The sequence below is a fragment of the Talpa occidentalis genome, unplaced genomic scaffold (assembly GCF_014898055.3).
Source record: "Talpa occidentalis isolate TD23 unplaced genomic scaffold, MPIMG_talOcc4v2.1 talOcc4.12, whole genome shotgun sequence".
In the NCBI taxonomy this organism is placed as follows: Eukaryota; Metazoa; Chordata; class Mammalia; order Eulipotyphla; family Talpidae; genus Talpa; species Talpa occidentalis.
The window spans coordinates 8,317,942-8,332,583 of record NW_023601212.1 but is presented as its reverse complement, the minus strand read 5'-3'; the positions used below and the strand labels follow the sequence as shown (position 1 = coordinate 8,332,583).

Genomic DNA, 14,642 nt, shown 5'->3' with positions numbered 1-14,642 from the left:
CATTTACCTTTTTTTTAAGATTGTTTTATTTATGCATACAAGAACTGGGGTACAAGCCAGAGGTGTGGGGGAGGGTGAAAGGATTCACCAGAGAGAGAGTGCGGAACAGAACAGGCAGACTGACTGAAATATACTGCTGAGGGGACCAGCAGGTGAGTCAGGAGAGGTCTGCTGCTGTGTCATGTGAGTAGCTCCCTGGCTAGGGATCCAAGTCGTGTTGCAGTGGCTGCAAATCGCTTCCTAGTTGTTTCTTAACCACTTGTGCCACCAGGGAGGCCCTGCATTTACCTTTTTGAGACTGACATATTACACTGAGCATAATGCCCTCATAGTTTATCCACAGTGTGGCATGTATCAGAATGTATTTCTTTTTTAGGGCTGAATAATATTCCAGCAAAGGGATAGACCACTAAACCATGCCTTTTTGAGTCACTTGGTTTTCTCCTGTTGACTGTCTGACCTTGGACAAGTCAATTCTCTGACTCTCAGCTTCTTCCTGTATAAACGAGCCCATCCAAAACCCAAAGCGGGGGGGGGGAGGATTAAGAGAATTAACTGATTTAAATAGCAGTGACCAGAATCTATCAACAGTAAGTGCTCAATAGATCATCAAAAGGCAGCTGCAAGAGCTGCAGTGGCGGCCGCTAGTCAGCAGGGGCCGCTGCTGCTGCTGCTGCTGCCTCCGCGCCCTTCGACTGCCGCAGCGGGCGCATGCGCAACTAAGGCTCCCTGCAGAAGAGACCCCCGCCCCCCAGTAATTCTCCCCCCAACCGCCTGTATTTACTGCAAACTCCCTGAACTTGGCTGTGGCAGCTTTTGCTATTTTCTAAAGTTCCACTCCTCCCCAGGCTTCTACCAAAACGCGGGTCTGGGGATGGCGGCGGGGAGAGGCAGACACTGCCAACAAGCGGCTGCATCCTCGCAGCTATGAGGCTTAACCTCTGGCTGGAAGGGTAATGGGGAGGAGGCCCTAAATCTCACTGTTCGCGTAAACTCTCCCCTGCTTCTTCAGCTTACACGAAGTTAAAAAATTTCTCCATAAACCACCTATTCTCCTTTGAGCAAATTCTATCCCCTCTTTTTCTTTTTTTTATAATTTTTTTTAATTTTATATATTTTGTATATCATTTTCCATTTTTACACAATATGCATTTTCATCTTGGTTATAGTCCCCATACAATTCCCACCATCCTTGTTTTGATCCGACTAACTTACCCCCCCCCCACTGCGTGTGTCTGGTTTATAGTTGCTTGTTGATTTTGATTTTTACTTTATTATAATTAGTCTTTTTCCTGGTCCCTTATTTAGGTTTTCTAAATTCCTGCTATGAGTGAGACCATCTGGTATTTTTCTTTTTCTTTCTGCCTTTTTTCGCTAAGCATGATCCCTTCCAGCTCCATCCATGTTGCTGCAAATTGCATGAGTTTATCTTTTTTGATTGCTGAGTAATATTCCATGGTGCATTCTATCCCCTCTTAAACCTTTGCTATTCTATCCCCTTAAAACCTTTGCTTTTCATTCCTCAAATGACCCAATTTGCAAGGAAGTGCTGCGAGGTGCCTAATACAGAGCTTAGCAAACAGTAGATGCTCAAGTGCATCTAATTTTTTTTTAAGTTTAAGGTTAAAAAATTAAGAACGTGGCCTCCACGGTGGCCCAAGGGTTAAGACGCAACCTATGAAGCTGTCCACGACCACTGCAGCACGAGTTTGATTACGGCCAGCCAGGGAGCAACCCACATGGTGCAGCAGACCTCTCCTGCCTCGCCCACTGCTCCCCTCAGCAGATATTTCAGTCAGTCTGCCTGTTCTGCTCCCCACTCTGTCTCTGGTGAACCCTCTCACCCCGTGAGCCTCTGACCTGTGCCCCAGCTCTTGTGTGCATAAATAAATAAATCTTTAAAAAAAAATTCAGACGGGAAAATGAACACCTAAAGGGGGGGGGCAGGGGCGGGGCAAAACTCCTCGTCCTCCATAAGGAGCATGCGCATAGCCTTATTAAAAATAAAACGTGTCAGGAAACAGGTGTAGGTATTTAAAGACGCGGACAAAGCTGGGGCGCTGACATCTGCTGGCTACCACTTCCTCTGCCTCTCTACCCTGGATAGTACAGTAGATGTTTATTGAGCAGCTCCTATCTGCCTCGGTTTCCCCCATAACTTAAACGTGGGCTCGTGATAGTGATCTTTGATTAAATGAAATCAGGGCAGTGATAGAGCTTTGCAAAGCTAAATGCATGCACAATTAATAGAGTGCTCAGGTTTGCTTTAGAGTCCAGGTCCGAATTTGCGTGTTTTGTTTTTTGGGTTTTTTTTTTTTTTTTTGAGACTCATATCTCTGCTTTTCTCACAGCAGGAAAAGCACCGCAATTCTTTTTTTGACAGAGTTCAAGGAAAGATTTACCAAAAGAGTTTATTTGCGCTAATGAGAATATCATTTGTTGATGCTAGAAATATTTACTAAGTGCCTACTAGGTACCAGGCAGTGAACTGGCCTCTCTAGGAAGAATAAAGATGGTGAATTAGATACCAATTTGTTCCCTACGGCCAAAGATTTGAAATACAACTGTGTCTTAGGGTCAAATTAGGACACAAATGCAAAATAGTCTTCCTGCGCCTACCCCTGGAGAGAAAATGAAATAGAAAATGATGTTGCGCATGTAGAGAAGAGCTTAGCCCGGCGCCCGAGACTTGGCAAACCAATTCCTGAAATAAATGTAGTATTAATGGCAATAATAGCAAATTAAAATAGCTAACGTGTATTGAGCGCTGTCAGGCACGGCGTTCATCTTTCTACATGTATTTCGTTATTTTTACTCTCCCCTAAACTGTGAGGTAGTGCCGGTTACCCCCATATTTTCAGTGAGGAACTGAGGCACAGAGAAATCTGGGTAACTAGCATAAATGGTGGAGCCAGTGAGGTGTTTTGTTCCCTGTTGTATTCAATACCTGTGCCAATTCCTGGTGTGGTAGACACTCCACCTGCCTTTGTGGAATGAATGTGGGACTAGACTAATAACTGCTTTTTAAAGTTTTTTTTTTTTTTATTTTGAAATGACTAGAGACACGTAGTTTCAAAAATAGTACAGAGATATCCAGAGTACCCTTCTCCTGACTTCTCCAGTGCCATTATCTTACATAACAATATTAAAACAGGAAAATGGAGACAGTCCACAGACTCTCGTCACGTTATGTACTTTTAATAGAAGTGCTTGGGATTTTGCGAGCTAATGTGGTCGTTGTTACCACGCTCGGCTAAAACGGAGCTCTTTTCCCTTTGCACACCTGAATACTGCATTTCTGTGGTGTGCGCCCAGCAGGGAATCGACCCCCGCCGGTGGGAAATCAGGCTGTGAAAATCGCCCCAACAGTTTAGAGCCGCAGCGCCGGCGCCTAACGGGTTAACCGGGGAAGGGCGTCCATGCGGCTGCGCGCGGCGTCGTTTGGCCCCACCCCCACAGCGCGATCAGATGACCCGCCCAACCGGCGTCAGCCTATAAAAGATCGGGTGTTGACGTCAGCGTTCTCTTCCGCCGTCGTCGCCGCCATCGTCGGCGCGACTAACCTCACTTGGATCTGCCTGTGAGAATCCACCGCCATCCACCACCATGGTGAGGAACGCCGTTAGGCTGGTAGCCTGGAACGGCAGCACGGCTTCCGCCGGGACGGCGCTGTGGGGCTTGGAGCGCTGGGGCCGTCCGGGCTGGGGAGGGATGTGGGGAACGGCGGGCCGGGGGCTGCGGAAGCGGCCGCCGCCATGTCTGCGCGCCGCGCTGTTCACCAAAGCCCTTCTCCGCTTCCGGGGTCGTCGCCGCTTGGCGGGATCCCGGACCCGGCAAAAGCTGGGGCCAGGCGGCGGGACTCGGGGGGCGGGGGGGTTATGATGATGTGGCAGACGCCGTAATGGCGGGCGCCGCTGGGGAAGAGGGGAGCCGCCCTATGTAAAATAATAAGCAGCCCGGGAGTTCTGAGACCGATTTTGTGTCGGGGCCGTGGGTGGCATAGAATTGACAAAACGCGGCAGACAAGAGTGAAGCAGCTTTTCTTCTCACGCGCTGTGATCTTGGCCTACCTCTTGGCTTTTCTCGTACATCTCACTTGCGAAGCTCCTTTCGGAGCCTCGAGGTGGAGGTCTGCGCCCGTTATGACTACGCAAGCTCCCTTTTCTTCCGAAGCTGGTGTATTTAGGTTTCTCGTGGGGTGGGCGGCTGTTTTTTGACACCCCTCCCTACACACACAGGGCCATGACCTTGGGTTTTAAGTCAGCTGTTAGTTTGGCGGAGGCCTGCGATAACTCGGGATTTGGGGGAAGTTGATCCCTTCCACCCTCCTGAGTTCTCCCGTCCCTCTGAATATCTGTGCTGTCCAAAGGACGCTCATTAATCACAGAGGTTTACTCCCCAGCCTCGGATACGGCTTGTCATTTCTGAGTGACAATTAAAAATCGACCCATGAGGTGTTGAATCAATGGTCTTTCTCAAAGGGGCTTCAGAAAACACTGGGATACTGGGGTTGGAGTTTGCCTGCCCCAGCACCATAGCCCTCCTGGCTATGAGCCTCGCAGTTTATCGATTTTGACCTCTGTGCCAAGCCTGGTTCCTGGAGTTCCAGCCACTGTGAGCCTCCCCTCCTCCCTCCCTAGGTGAACTTCACAGTAGACCAGATCCGGGCCATCATGGACAAGAAGGCCAACATCCGGAACATGTCCGTCATAGCCCATGTGGACCACGGCAAATCCACATTGACCGATTCCTTGGTGTGCAAGGCTGGTATCATTGCCTCTGCCAGAGCTGGGGAAACTCGCTTCACTGACACCCGCAAGGATGAACAGGAGCGCTGCATCACCATCAAGTCAACGTGAGTGATTATTTTTATTCTCTTCACGGGGTTGGGAGGTGATTGCCTGGGGCAGGAAATTTGTATCCTGCGTGGGTGGAGTGGGTGGAGAAGATAGATAATCCTCGGTGAGTGGGGACACAATCACTTTGCTGAGAATGAGATCTCAGGTTGAGTACCCTGCCGGAGGGAGGTTTGGTTCAGTCAAGTGAGATGGGTGCCCTGCCAGCCTGGGAGAGGTACAGGAATGGACAGTATTATAGTCTGTATTATAGTCTGAGGGTTGGTTGGGGAGCATGCCTTGGCTTTTAGGGATACTGCAGAACGTCTGTCCTGGGTCGCCTCTGAATTTCTTGACATCGAGTGTCAGTAGGGTAGGGGAAGGCAGCAAAGTAACTAACTGCCTGTTGTCCTCAATTGATACCTGGTGAAGTGGTCCTTGGTCATCAGAGTCATGTCAGTTGGAGTGTTAGGAAAAGTGGAGATAAAAAGGGAAAGGTAGTCTTGGGGTTTCTGGGTTTTCTCTGTGCACTTGCTAATTAGAATCAAGTGATAAACTTGGTGAAGGGACTGGCCTTTGTGACTGTTAACCAGGTAGGCAACAAAAGTCCTGGAATGGGAAATTTTGGAATAGTAATACATACAGAGAGGAGATAGGTTGCAGTGTTGGTTCTGAGCCTCCCTGCATAAGGGATTAAGGGCTCCCCTGAGGACTTTCCATGTATAGGAACCTTAAACTGGCCCCAGGGTCCTGGGGAGGACAGTTACAAGCTAGGCTGACGTGTGGCTTCCATGCAGCTGACTTGTCCCATCTCCTCAGGGCCATTTCTCTCTTCTATGAGCTCTCGGAGAATGACTTGAATTTTATCAAGCAGAGCAAGGATGGCTCTGGCTTTCTCATCAACCTTATAGACTCTCCTGGGCATGTGGACTTCTCCTCAGAGGTGACAGCTGCCCTCCGAGTCACCGATGGCGCCTTGGTCGTGGTGGACTGCGTGTCTGGTAAGCAGCAGACACCCCCCTCCCCGCGTGTGTTCCTCAGACTGTGATTCTGTCCTTCTGATGGAGGAAACCTGCCTTTCTCCAGGTGTGTGTGTGCAGACAGAGACCGTACTGCGACAGGCCATTGCTGAGCGTATCAAGCCTGTTCTCATGATGAACAAGATGGACCGGGCCCTGCTTGAGCTGCAGTTGGAGCCTGAGGAGCTCTACCAGACCTTCCAGCGCATCGTGGAAAACGTCAATGTCATCATCTCCACCTATGGTGAAGGGGAGAGCGGCCCCATGGGCAACATCATGGTAGGTGCCCTCTTATATTCCTAGCACTCCCTCCATTTCTCAGAACTGAAGATCTGAAAGGGTTTTCCAGGACCTGGAGGAGATGAGGGGAAAGCTGGAATGCTTGTAAAGCTGACTTCAACTAGCAGTTAATTTGGGGACAGTGAGCTGCCTGTTAGGCTTATGGAGCTTTGCCCTTGGGTTGAATGTATATTCCCAGCCCTAGCTGGTGAAGGGGACAATGAATTGGGCACCTTGTAATGATGACTAAAATTTCTTCACTTTGACCTGATGGCTACTGAAGAAATCTAGTGTCTGAGGTGCCGAGATCTTTGTGTCTGCATCTTCTTTTGTTGTTGTTCAACTACCCCCACTCACAGTTTTCTCTCACCCTCAGATTGACCCAGTTCTCGGTACTGTTGGCTTTGGATCAGGTCTGCATGGTTGGGCCTTCACCCTGAAGCAGTTTGCAGAGATGTATGTGGCCAAGTTTGCTGCCAAGGGTGAGGGCCAGTTGGGGCCTGCTGAGCGGGCCAAGAAAGTAGAGGACATGATGAAGAAGCTGTGGGGTGACCGGTAAGTTGAGGGGCCAACTGTGGTGCTTGTGAACAAAGCTCAGTCACAGTGGCTGTGAGCTCATCTATTTTTTGGGTCTTTCAGCTTGCTCAGGTCACCCTAATTTGGGATTTTTTGTTTCCCAGGTACTTTGATCCAGCCAATGGCAAGTTCAGCAAGTCTCCCACCAGTCCCGATGGCAAGAAGCTGCCCCGTACATTTTGTCAGCTCATCCTGGACCCTATCTTCAAGGTGAGGTGCTCCTGGAGGACTAGCCACCTGAAATGCTTTGCTCTGGCAGAATGGTGAGCGGGAGCGGGCAAGTGATGTTCTGAGGTAGTTAACAGGCAGGAGACTATAGCAATTGTTCATTCTCCAGTCTTTTTTATTATTATTATTAAGATTTATTTATTTTTTTTTGGGCCTCCCCGGTGGCGCAGCGGTTGAGCGCTGGGTTGCAAAGCTGCCGGCGACCTCTGCGGCGCCGGTTCGATCCCCGGCTGCTCCCCGGCCACCGGAGGAGGGTCCCACATGGCGCGCAGACCTCTCCTGCCGCCCGCTGCTCCCCTCAGCAGTGTACTTCAGTCCTTCTGCCTGCTCTGCTCCCTGCTCTGGCTCTGGTGAATTCTCTCACCCTCCCGCGCTTCTGACTGTACCCAGAGCATGTATAAACAAAACGAACGAACAAACAAACAAATAAATAAATAAAAACATGCCTCTATAAAAAAAAAATTAAAAAAAAAAAAAAAAGATTTATTTATTTTTACAAGCACTGGGGTACAGGCCAGAGGTGCAGGAGGGTGAGAGAATTCACCAGACAGAGCAGGGAGCAGAACAGGCAGAAGGACCGAAATGCACTGCTGAGGGGAGCAGTGGGCGAGACAAGAGACAAGTCCTGTGCCATGTGGGACTTTGCCTGGCCAGCCGAGAATTAAACCCACGCTGCACTAAACCCTCTGCACCACTGGGGAGGCCCCACTCTCCAGTCTTGACCCTGATAGGCCCTAGATGCCTGACCACACAGTGGGGGCAATCAGGCTCACCTGGCTGATGCTTAGAGTTAAGTAAAATGAGATGAAGATCCTAGCTTTGCTATTGAGTTTTATTTGTAAGGTGGTCTAATGATTAGGAATTGAAAGAGGCTTTCTGTATTTTCCATTGGTTTCTGTTGCCACTGTATGTTTTATTCTGGAGGCTTCTACAAGTTAGATCATTGGTAGAGCAAATAAGGATTTTTTTGTTGCTCTGTGCATTGGATTCCTTAGAGAAAGCAGCCATATACAGTATTTCAAACATGTTTTCTCACCCCCTGTGATATCAGGTGTTTGATGCAATTATGAACTTCAAGAAAGAGGAGACTGCAAAACTGATAGAAAAGCTGGACATCAAGCTGGACAGTGAAGACAAGGATAAAGAAGGCAAGCCGCTGCTAAAGGTACTCACCTTTAGTGGGGCACCCACCCACGGCCTCATCAGCTTGGGAAAACCAGCCTAGGGTGGGGGTTTGCCCTTGTGGACCTTGGTTCTTTACTGCTGGAAGATATACTGTGCGTGTCTCCAGTATGGGGGCAGGGGAGCTAAATAGTGCACCTTCTCCTCCCACAGGCTGTAATGCGCCGCTGGCTGCCCGCTGGGGATGCACTGCTTCAGATGATCACTATCCACCTACCCTCCCCCGTGACAGCCCAGAAGTACCGCTGCGAGCTCCTGTATGAGGGCCCCCCCGATGATGAGGCTGCCATGGGTAGGTGGGGGTGACTGTCCTGAAGGCTCAGACTGCAGGTCAGAGGTCCTGAGAGTGACCAGCGACTGCTTGGAAGGCTCATTGCCAAGACTTGGGTCAATGGGTCTGGAAGGTGGAACTGATGGGAAATAACTTTTGGGTGCATTCTTTTTCCCCCACAGGGATTAAAAGCTGTGACCCCAAAGGCCCACTCATGATGTACATTTCCAAAATGGTGCCAACCTCCGACAAAGGCAGGTTCTATGCCTTCGGCCGAGTCTTTTCAGGGTTGGTGTCCACTGGCCTGAAGGTCAGGATCATGGGACCCAACTACACACCAGGGAAGAAAGAGGACCTGTATCTGAAGCCGATCCAGAGGTGAGGCACACCTGGCGCTCTGAGCAGGAGTTGGTCTTAGCCTTCCATCCTCACATAGTCTTCAGGAAAGATGGGAGCGAGGATGTTACCTTTCCAGGTTGTAGTGACAAGCCTTTCCAGCCACTTCATTTTGTTTTCACAAATTAGAGGGACGAGTAAATTCCCCGGGGAAGCTAAGGGGCTGTCTAGGTGACATCACATCAGTGATGCTCCCCAGCTATGAGTTGGTGCTCACGTTCCTGAGCTTATGGTTGTGGCAACACAGTTCTGTTATGTACCCAAAGAGCCGGCACCAGCTCTAGAATTTGTATGTCTCACACCCCATTGCTCTGGGCACAGGTAGGGAGAGATAACAGCCAATCCTCCAGCTCCTGAGGATGGCTGTACCAAGGACTATTGGTGCCTACTATCCCCTCACCTGCCCTTAGTGCACTTGTTTTGTCAGACCTAGGTCAGATATATAGTCCTGTAAGGAGTGCTGGGACTGTTTTAGCCTAAGTCACAAAGGCTTGAGGACCCAGCAGGAATAGCAACACCACAGCCACTTCAACAGGGATGTGATGACCACAAGCCCCAGTGGCAGGAGGCTTTTCTTTCATCCCTTCAGGAATCTTGGGATGGTGATCCATATTGACATCTTGTGTGTTCCCCCAGAACAATCCTGATGATGGGCCGCTATGTGGAGCCCATTGAGGACGTGCCTTGTGGGAATATCGTGGGCTTGGTGGGTGTGGACCAGTTCCTGGTGAAGACAGGCACCATCACCACCTTTGAGCATGCCCACAACATGCGAGTGATGAAGTTCAGCGTCAGCCCTGTCGTCAGGGTGGCAGTGGAAGCCAAGAACCCGGCTGACCTGCCAAAGCTGGTGGAGGGCCTGAAGCGGCTGGCTAAGTCGGACCCCATGGTGCAGGTATGTGAGCCCCTGTAGGTGTAGGCGGGAGGTTATAGCACCCCTGGGGTGCAGGAAACCACTTGTATGGTATAGCTGAACTGGGAAGATTGGCTTCTAAGTATTTGGAAATCAGATCTTTGCTGAACCCACAACTTCGTTGGTGGATCTCCTGTCCCTTGTAGTTGGTAATTTTCTGCCCAGGCTTCTTCCATACTGAACTGGTTTGCGGTTTGATTATAGACCGGCTGGATCATTCTAGGGTTTAATGCTATGAACCAGTAGATTGTCACGCAGCATCTTACTGCTGCTATAGGACCCTTACACCTTTTTCAAGAGGCCCAATTTGGCAGTCACTTTGTCCACTAGGTGGAGGGGAGCTTGGTACCTGATATCCAACTCCCCATTACCCCCTGGGTTCGCCAGCATTTTTCCGGGGGCTCACCCCAGAACTAATACCCTGCCCTTTCAGTGCATCATTGAGGAGTCCGGGGAACACATAATTGCAGGAGCTGGTGAGCTGCACCTGGAGATCTGCCTGAAGGATCTGGAGGAGGACCATGCCTGTATTCCCATCAAGGTGAGCCCGTGCAGAGACAAGGAGACAAGACCACAAGGCCAGCCTAAACCCTCTGCCCAGCTCAGTTCTTCCCTGCATTCTCCTGATGAAGCAGCACTAGTTTACATATGCGCCCCAAAACTTGGGAGATTTTGGGAGAGGCCTGCTGTTTATCTAAAACTTGACTATTAGAAGCTTCTGAAACAGCAGAAAACTTCTGTGGTAATTGTGCTGGTGGGCCAGCCCTTACCTGTTTTTGCTGTGTCATTTATTCTAGTTTATTGATAAACCTAGAATATCAAAATCATTTGACAGCCCTTCAGGTGAAGAGCTGCATATCTCACATTTGTTCTTTTCACATTTATTCACAGATGCTGGGCATCACAGTGTGAAATCCAGTGAAATCTGGTGTCTGTATCTCCCCTCTTGGCTCTCGCCCACCCCACCCCACCCCCCATGCACACACTAGTGTTTCCTGGATCTCCTTAGGAAAAGCTTTTATTTTAGTCCCTTTTTTTGTGGACAAGCCTAATCTTTAAGCTTTTCCTTTGGCAGAAATCCGACCCCGTGGTCTCATACCGTGAGACTGTCAGCGAGGAGTCTGATGTGCTCTGCCTGTCCAAGTCTCCCAACAAACACAACCGGCTGTACATGAAGGCCCGGCCCTTCCCCGATGGCCTGGCTGAGGACATTGACAAGGGTGAAGTGTCTGCCCGTCAGGAGCTCAAGCAGCGGGCTCGCTACCTGGCTGAGAAGTATGAATGGGATGTGGCTGAGGCCCGCAAGATCTGGTGCTTTGGACCTGATGGCACTGGCCCCAACATCCTCACTGATATCACCAAAGGTGTGCAGTACCTCAATGAGATCAAGGACAGTGTGGTAGCCGGCTTTCAGTGGGCCACTAAGGAGGTGAGAAGCTGCTTGTTGTCAAGCTGTGTTGGGTTGGTCAGTGGGGGCGCGGGATCTCATACTAAGTCCTTGTGGGTGGAGGAGGCATAAAACTAGACTATAACTCAACTGTCCCTGCTTCCAAGTAGAAGAGTGGGTGACAGTCCTCATACAGGAGTTTAACGCTGGTCTGAACCCTCCTTTTCAGGGGGCACTGTGTGAGGAGAACATGCGGGGTGTGCGCTTCGATGTCCATGACGTGACACTGCACGCTGATGCCATCCACCGTGGGGGTGGCCAGATCATCCCCACAGCCAGGCGCTGCCTTTATGCTAGTGTGCTGACTGCTCAGCCCCGGCTTATGGAGCCTATCTACCTAGTGGAGATCCAGGTAAGGACTTGGTTAGCCCACTTCTGACTATCCAGTCCTGCCAAACATAGTTGCTGAGAGTCATTCTCTCCTGACAGTGTCCAGAACAAGTGGTCGGTGGCATTTACGGTGTCCTGAACAGGAAGCGTGGCCATGTCTTTGAGGAATCCCAGGTGGCCGGAACCCCCATGTTTGTCGTGAAGGCTTACCTGCCTGTTAACGAGTCCTTTGGTAAGTGCCACTCTCAGACCCTGTTTCATGTTGTACCCTCGCTTGGGGCCAGCCCAGGGTCAGAGTTGTCTGTGAATTCTGCTGTGATCCTAAGAACAGGAAACGACTCTTGGGGTGTCTGGTGACTGACCCCTGTCCCCTCCACCTTCTCTGCAGGTTTCACTGCTGACTTGAGGTCTAACACAGGTGGTCAGGCCTTCCCCCAGTGTGTGTTTGACCACTGGCAGATCCTGCCTGGAGACCCCTTTGACAACACTAGCCGCCCCAGCCAGGTGGTGGCAGAGACGCGCAAGCGCAAAGGTCTGAAGGAGGGCATCCCCGCCCTGGACAACTTCCTGGACAAGTTGTAGGCAACCTGCCCCCTGGGGACTCGGCACAGCCCCGCACCCAGCCGATGATCAACCACGCAACAAGCCCTTGCATTCTCATGACACCTTGGGACTGTCCACACAGTGCTACTCTGCCTGGCAGGTTCTGGAGCTGCTCCGTGCCATCGCTCAACATGAACACTTGATGCCATTTCTTTCGATATTTATTTCAGGATTTCAGAGGCAACAGAAATGCCCTCATAGTAGGGACTTAATTTGGCTGGTGGTGGGGAAGGCAGGTGGTACACCCAACCACAACGCTTTTTTTTTTTCCTTCATCAGAGAGAAACGTTCAAAAAATTAAAATAAATGCATTAAGAGGTTTATTTGGGTAAATGGCCTGGAGTGGATTTCCCCAGAAAGGGGGTACTTCTCTTTGGACAGAAGCTAGAAGGCAGGAAACCTTGTGTGGTGTCACCATGAGCACCTCCAGCTGTTATTAGTGCCATTGAATAATAAATTTGACATGGTGGTGACCACTTGTGTGTCAGTGCAACTTCTATAAGACTGGAACAGCTTTCCCCTTTGTACTGTGCCTGGATTCAGGGATACTCCACAGAAGGTTCAGAGTGACCTCGGGCAACTAAGTTTAAAATGGTCAGACCTGAACCCAGGGGCAAAAGGTCCTTGGAAACTGGCCCCCCATCTGTTACTTGGAACCCCCCTATTGCTGCTATATCAAAAATTGACCTCAAGTGGCTGAGTGCTCCATAGGAGACCAGTGCAGCCCAAGAGCTGATGATTAAATATTTCAAGTTGAGCATTTGGTATAGTGTGTGGCATGTAAAAATTAAGTTAGTTGCTATTAGAGGCTCGAATTTGTTTCTTGGTATTCCCCAAGTATTGAATGCATTCATTCATTAAGCGGCTTACTGAGGTCCTTATCTGTGCCAGCCCCCTTTGCTGAGAACCCAACAATTAGAACCCTGGGTCTCTGCATTTGCAGTTCACCATACAGCTGAAATCAAGCCTGAGGGGGTAAGTTAGTATCAGACCCTAAAGTACAAAAATCAAACTTGTCTGTAAGACTTGCTTTTACAGATACAGTCAAGGCTGGAGAAGGTTTATCCACAACCTTTTGAGCTGAGTGAGCTGGGCACTCGGAGGTGGGGTGCATCAACAGTAATTCAAAACTCCAGTTGTCAAAATAATAAAACTTTAATGTTTTATGCACGAGTACCTCATTAATAGCCAATAAACTTGAGCACAGTCCATATATCATTGCCCTGAAATCAATCTTTTGGTCTTTCCCTCAAGGGTATAAGCAATAGAGTTAACTGTGGCACCAGTGGCCTTTCCAGTTATGGACAAACTACTGTAAGGGCTCCCAAATCTCTGCCCCTGTGCAGGAGGAAGCAGTTCAAGAAGATGGACCTTAACCCATTCCCCCTCAAGAATGAGGATTGGCTGGGTATGTGTGTGTGTGTGTATGGGGGGGATCCTCCCTGGTGGCCTAAGGGTTAAGTCAGCGCTATCACCACTATGGCCTGAGTTCTGCACCCTGCCAGAGAACTAACCTACACGGCACAGCAGGCCTCTCCTGTCTAGTCCACTACTCCCCTCATCAGTGTTAATTTCAGTAGATCCGCCTGTTCTCCCCACTGACTGGTGAATCCTTTCACTCCTCACACCTCTGGCCTACATCCCAGTTCTATGCAAAAAGATAAAAATGGGCAGGATATAAACAGGAGAAGATGTCACCAGATCCAGTAACCATAAATTCCTTACACTTGCTTTATATGAAGGCAAAACTACAGAAAACTAAAACTATCTAGCCCTTGCCCTTGGCCAATGATACCAGCCTTGTCATTGGGTGGCCATAAGTCAAAATTACATCAACACAGAAGCTGCTGGCCACACTCACACACAGCCCTTTAAAGACCAGGTGGTTTTTTTTTTTTTTATGCATACAGGAGTTGGGGTGTAGGCCAGAGGTGTGGAACTGGGGTGGGGTGAGGTGAGAGGATTCACTAGAGACAGAGTAAGGGAATAGACAGAACAGGCGGATTGACTGAAGTACACTGCTGAGGGGAGCAGCAGGCAAGACGAGAGGTCTGCTGTGCCATGTGGACCAGCTCCCCAGCCAGGGATAGCTTCATAGTGCTGAGACTGAACCCTTTGTGCCACAAGGGAGGCCCAAGACCAGATGGTCTTGAGGCAACAATTCACCATCTCCTCAGGGTACTGACTCCCAAGAAAACCCAATTTCCTCCCACCCACTCTTGTCTCTCCAGGACTGGCTTCCCAGCAATGAGCAACTAGGTAGGCCTGGGCGCTGGTGACACAGGGAAACATGCAAAACTGGTAAAAAAAATAACCAGCCACACCCGTCAGACAAGTTCTTACCCAATTTGGCTGTTCAAAAAATGCGAGAGCAGAGTTAAAAAAATATATACTTGGCTCATTTTAATTTTAACTTATTTTTTTAAATGATTATTTAGGTGGTGCAGCAGTTTGAGTGCAGCGCTGTGAAGCTGCAGCCTCTGCAGCACGGGTTCGATTCCCAGCTGGCTAAGGAGATTCACACATGGCACGGCAGACATCTCCTGCCTCGCCTGCTGCTCCC

At 49.7% G+C, this 14,642-nt stretch overlaps 1 protein-coding gene and 1 non-coding gene across 2 annotated transcripts; both read left to right on the top strand.

The window, feature by feature from the left end:
- The first annotated feature begins 3,514 nt into the window (after nt 1-3,514).
- Nucleotides 3,515-13,272, top strand: EEF2 (eukaryotic translation elongation factor 2). The gene is made up of 15 exons (XM_037505078.2): nt 3,515-3,609; nt 4,641-4,855; nt 5,655-5,836; nt 5,922-6,133; nt 6,510-6,688; nt 6,814-6,919; nt 7,989-8,102; nt 8,273-8,411; nt 8,573-8,768; nt 9,423-9,681; nt 10,133-10,240; nt 10,775-11,128; nt 11,316-11,498; nt 11,576-11,708; nt 11,865-13,272. The coding sequence occupies exons 1-15, from the start codon at nt 3,607-3,609 to the stop codon at nt 12,056-12,058; spliced, it is 2,577 nt and encodes an 858-aa protein (XP_037360975.1). The 5' UTR covers nt 3,515-3,606; the 3' UTR covers nt 12,059-13,272.
- On the top strand, nt 6,369-6,433 carry LOC119242456 (small nucleolar RNA SNORD37). The gene has a single exon (XR_005124466.1). It is a non-coding gene; the product is annotated as a small nucleolar RNA SNORD37 (small nucleolar RNA).
- Nucleotides 13,273-14,642: the final 1,370 nt, after the last annotated feature.

Bases quoted from the DNA above. Each gene is read 5' to 3' on its own strand.
- EEF2 (XM_037505078.2), top strand. The intron at 8,412-8,572 runs GTAGGTGGGGGT...TTTCCCCCACAG, and splicing joins CGATGATGAGGCTGCCATGG to GGATTAAAAGCTGTGACCCC. The intron at 11,129-11,315 runs GTGAGAAGCTGC...CCTCCTTTTCAG, and splicing joins TTCAGTGGGCCACTAAGGAG to GGGGCACTGTGTGAGGAGAA.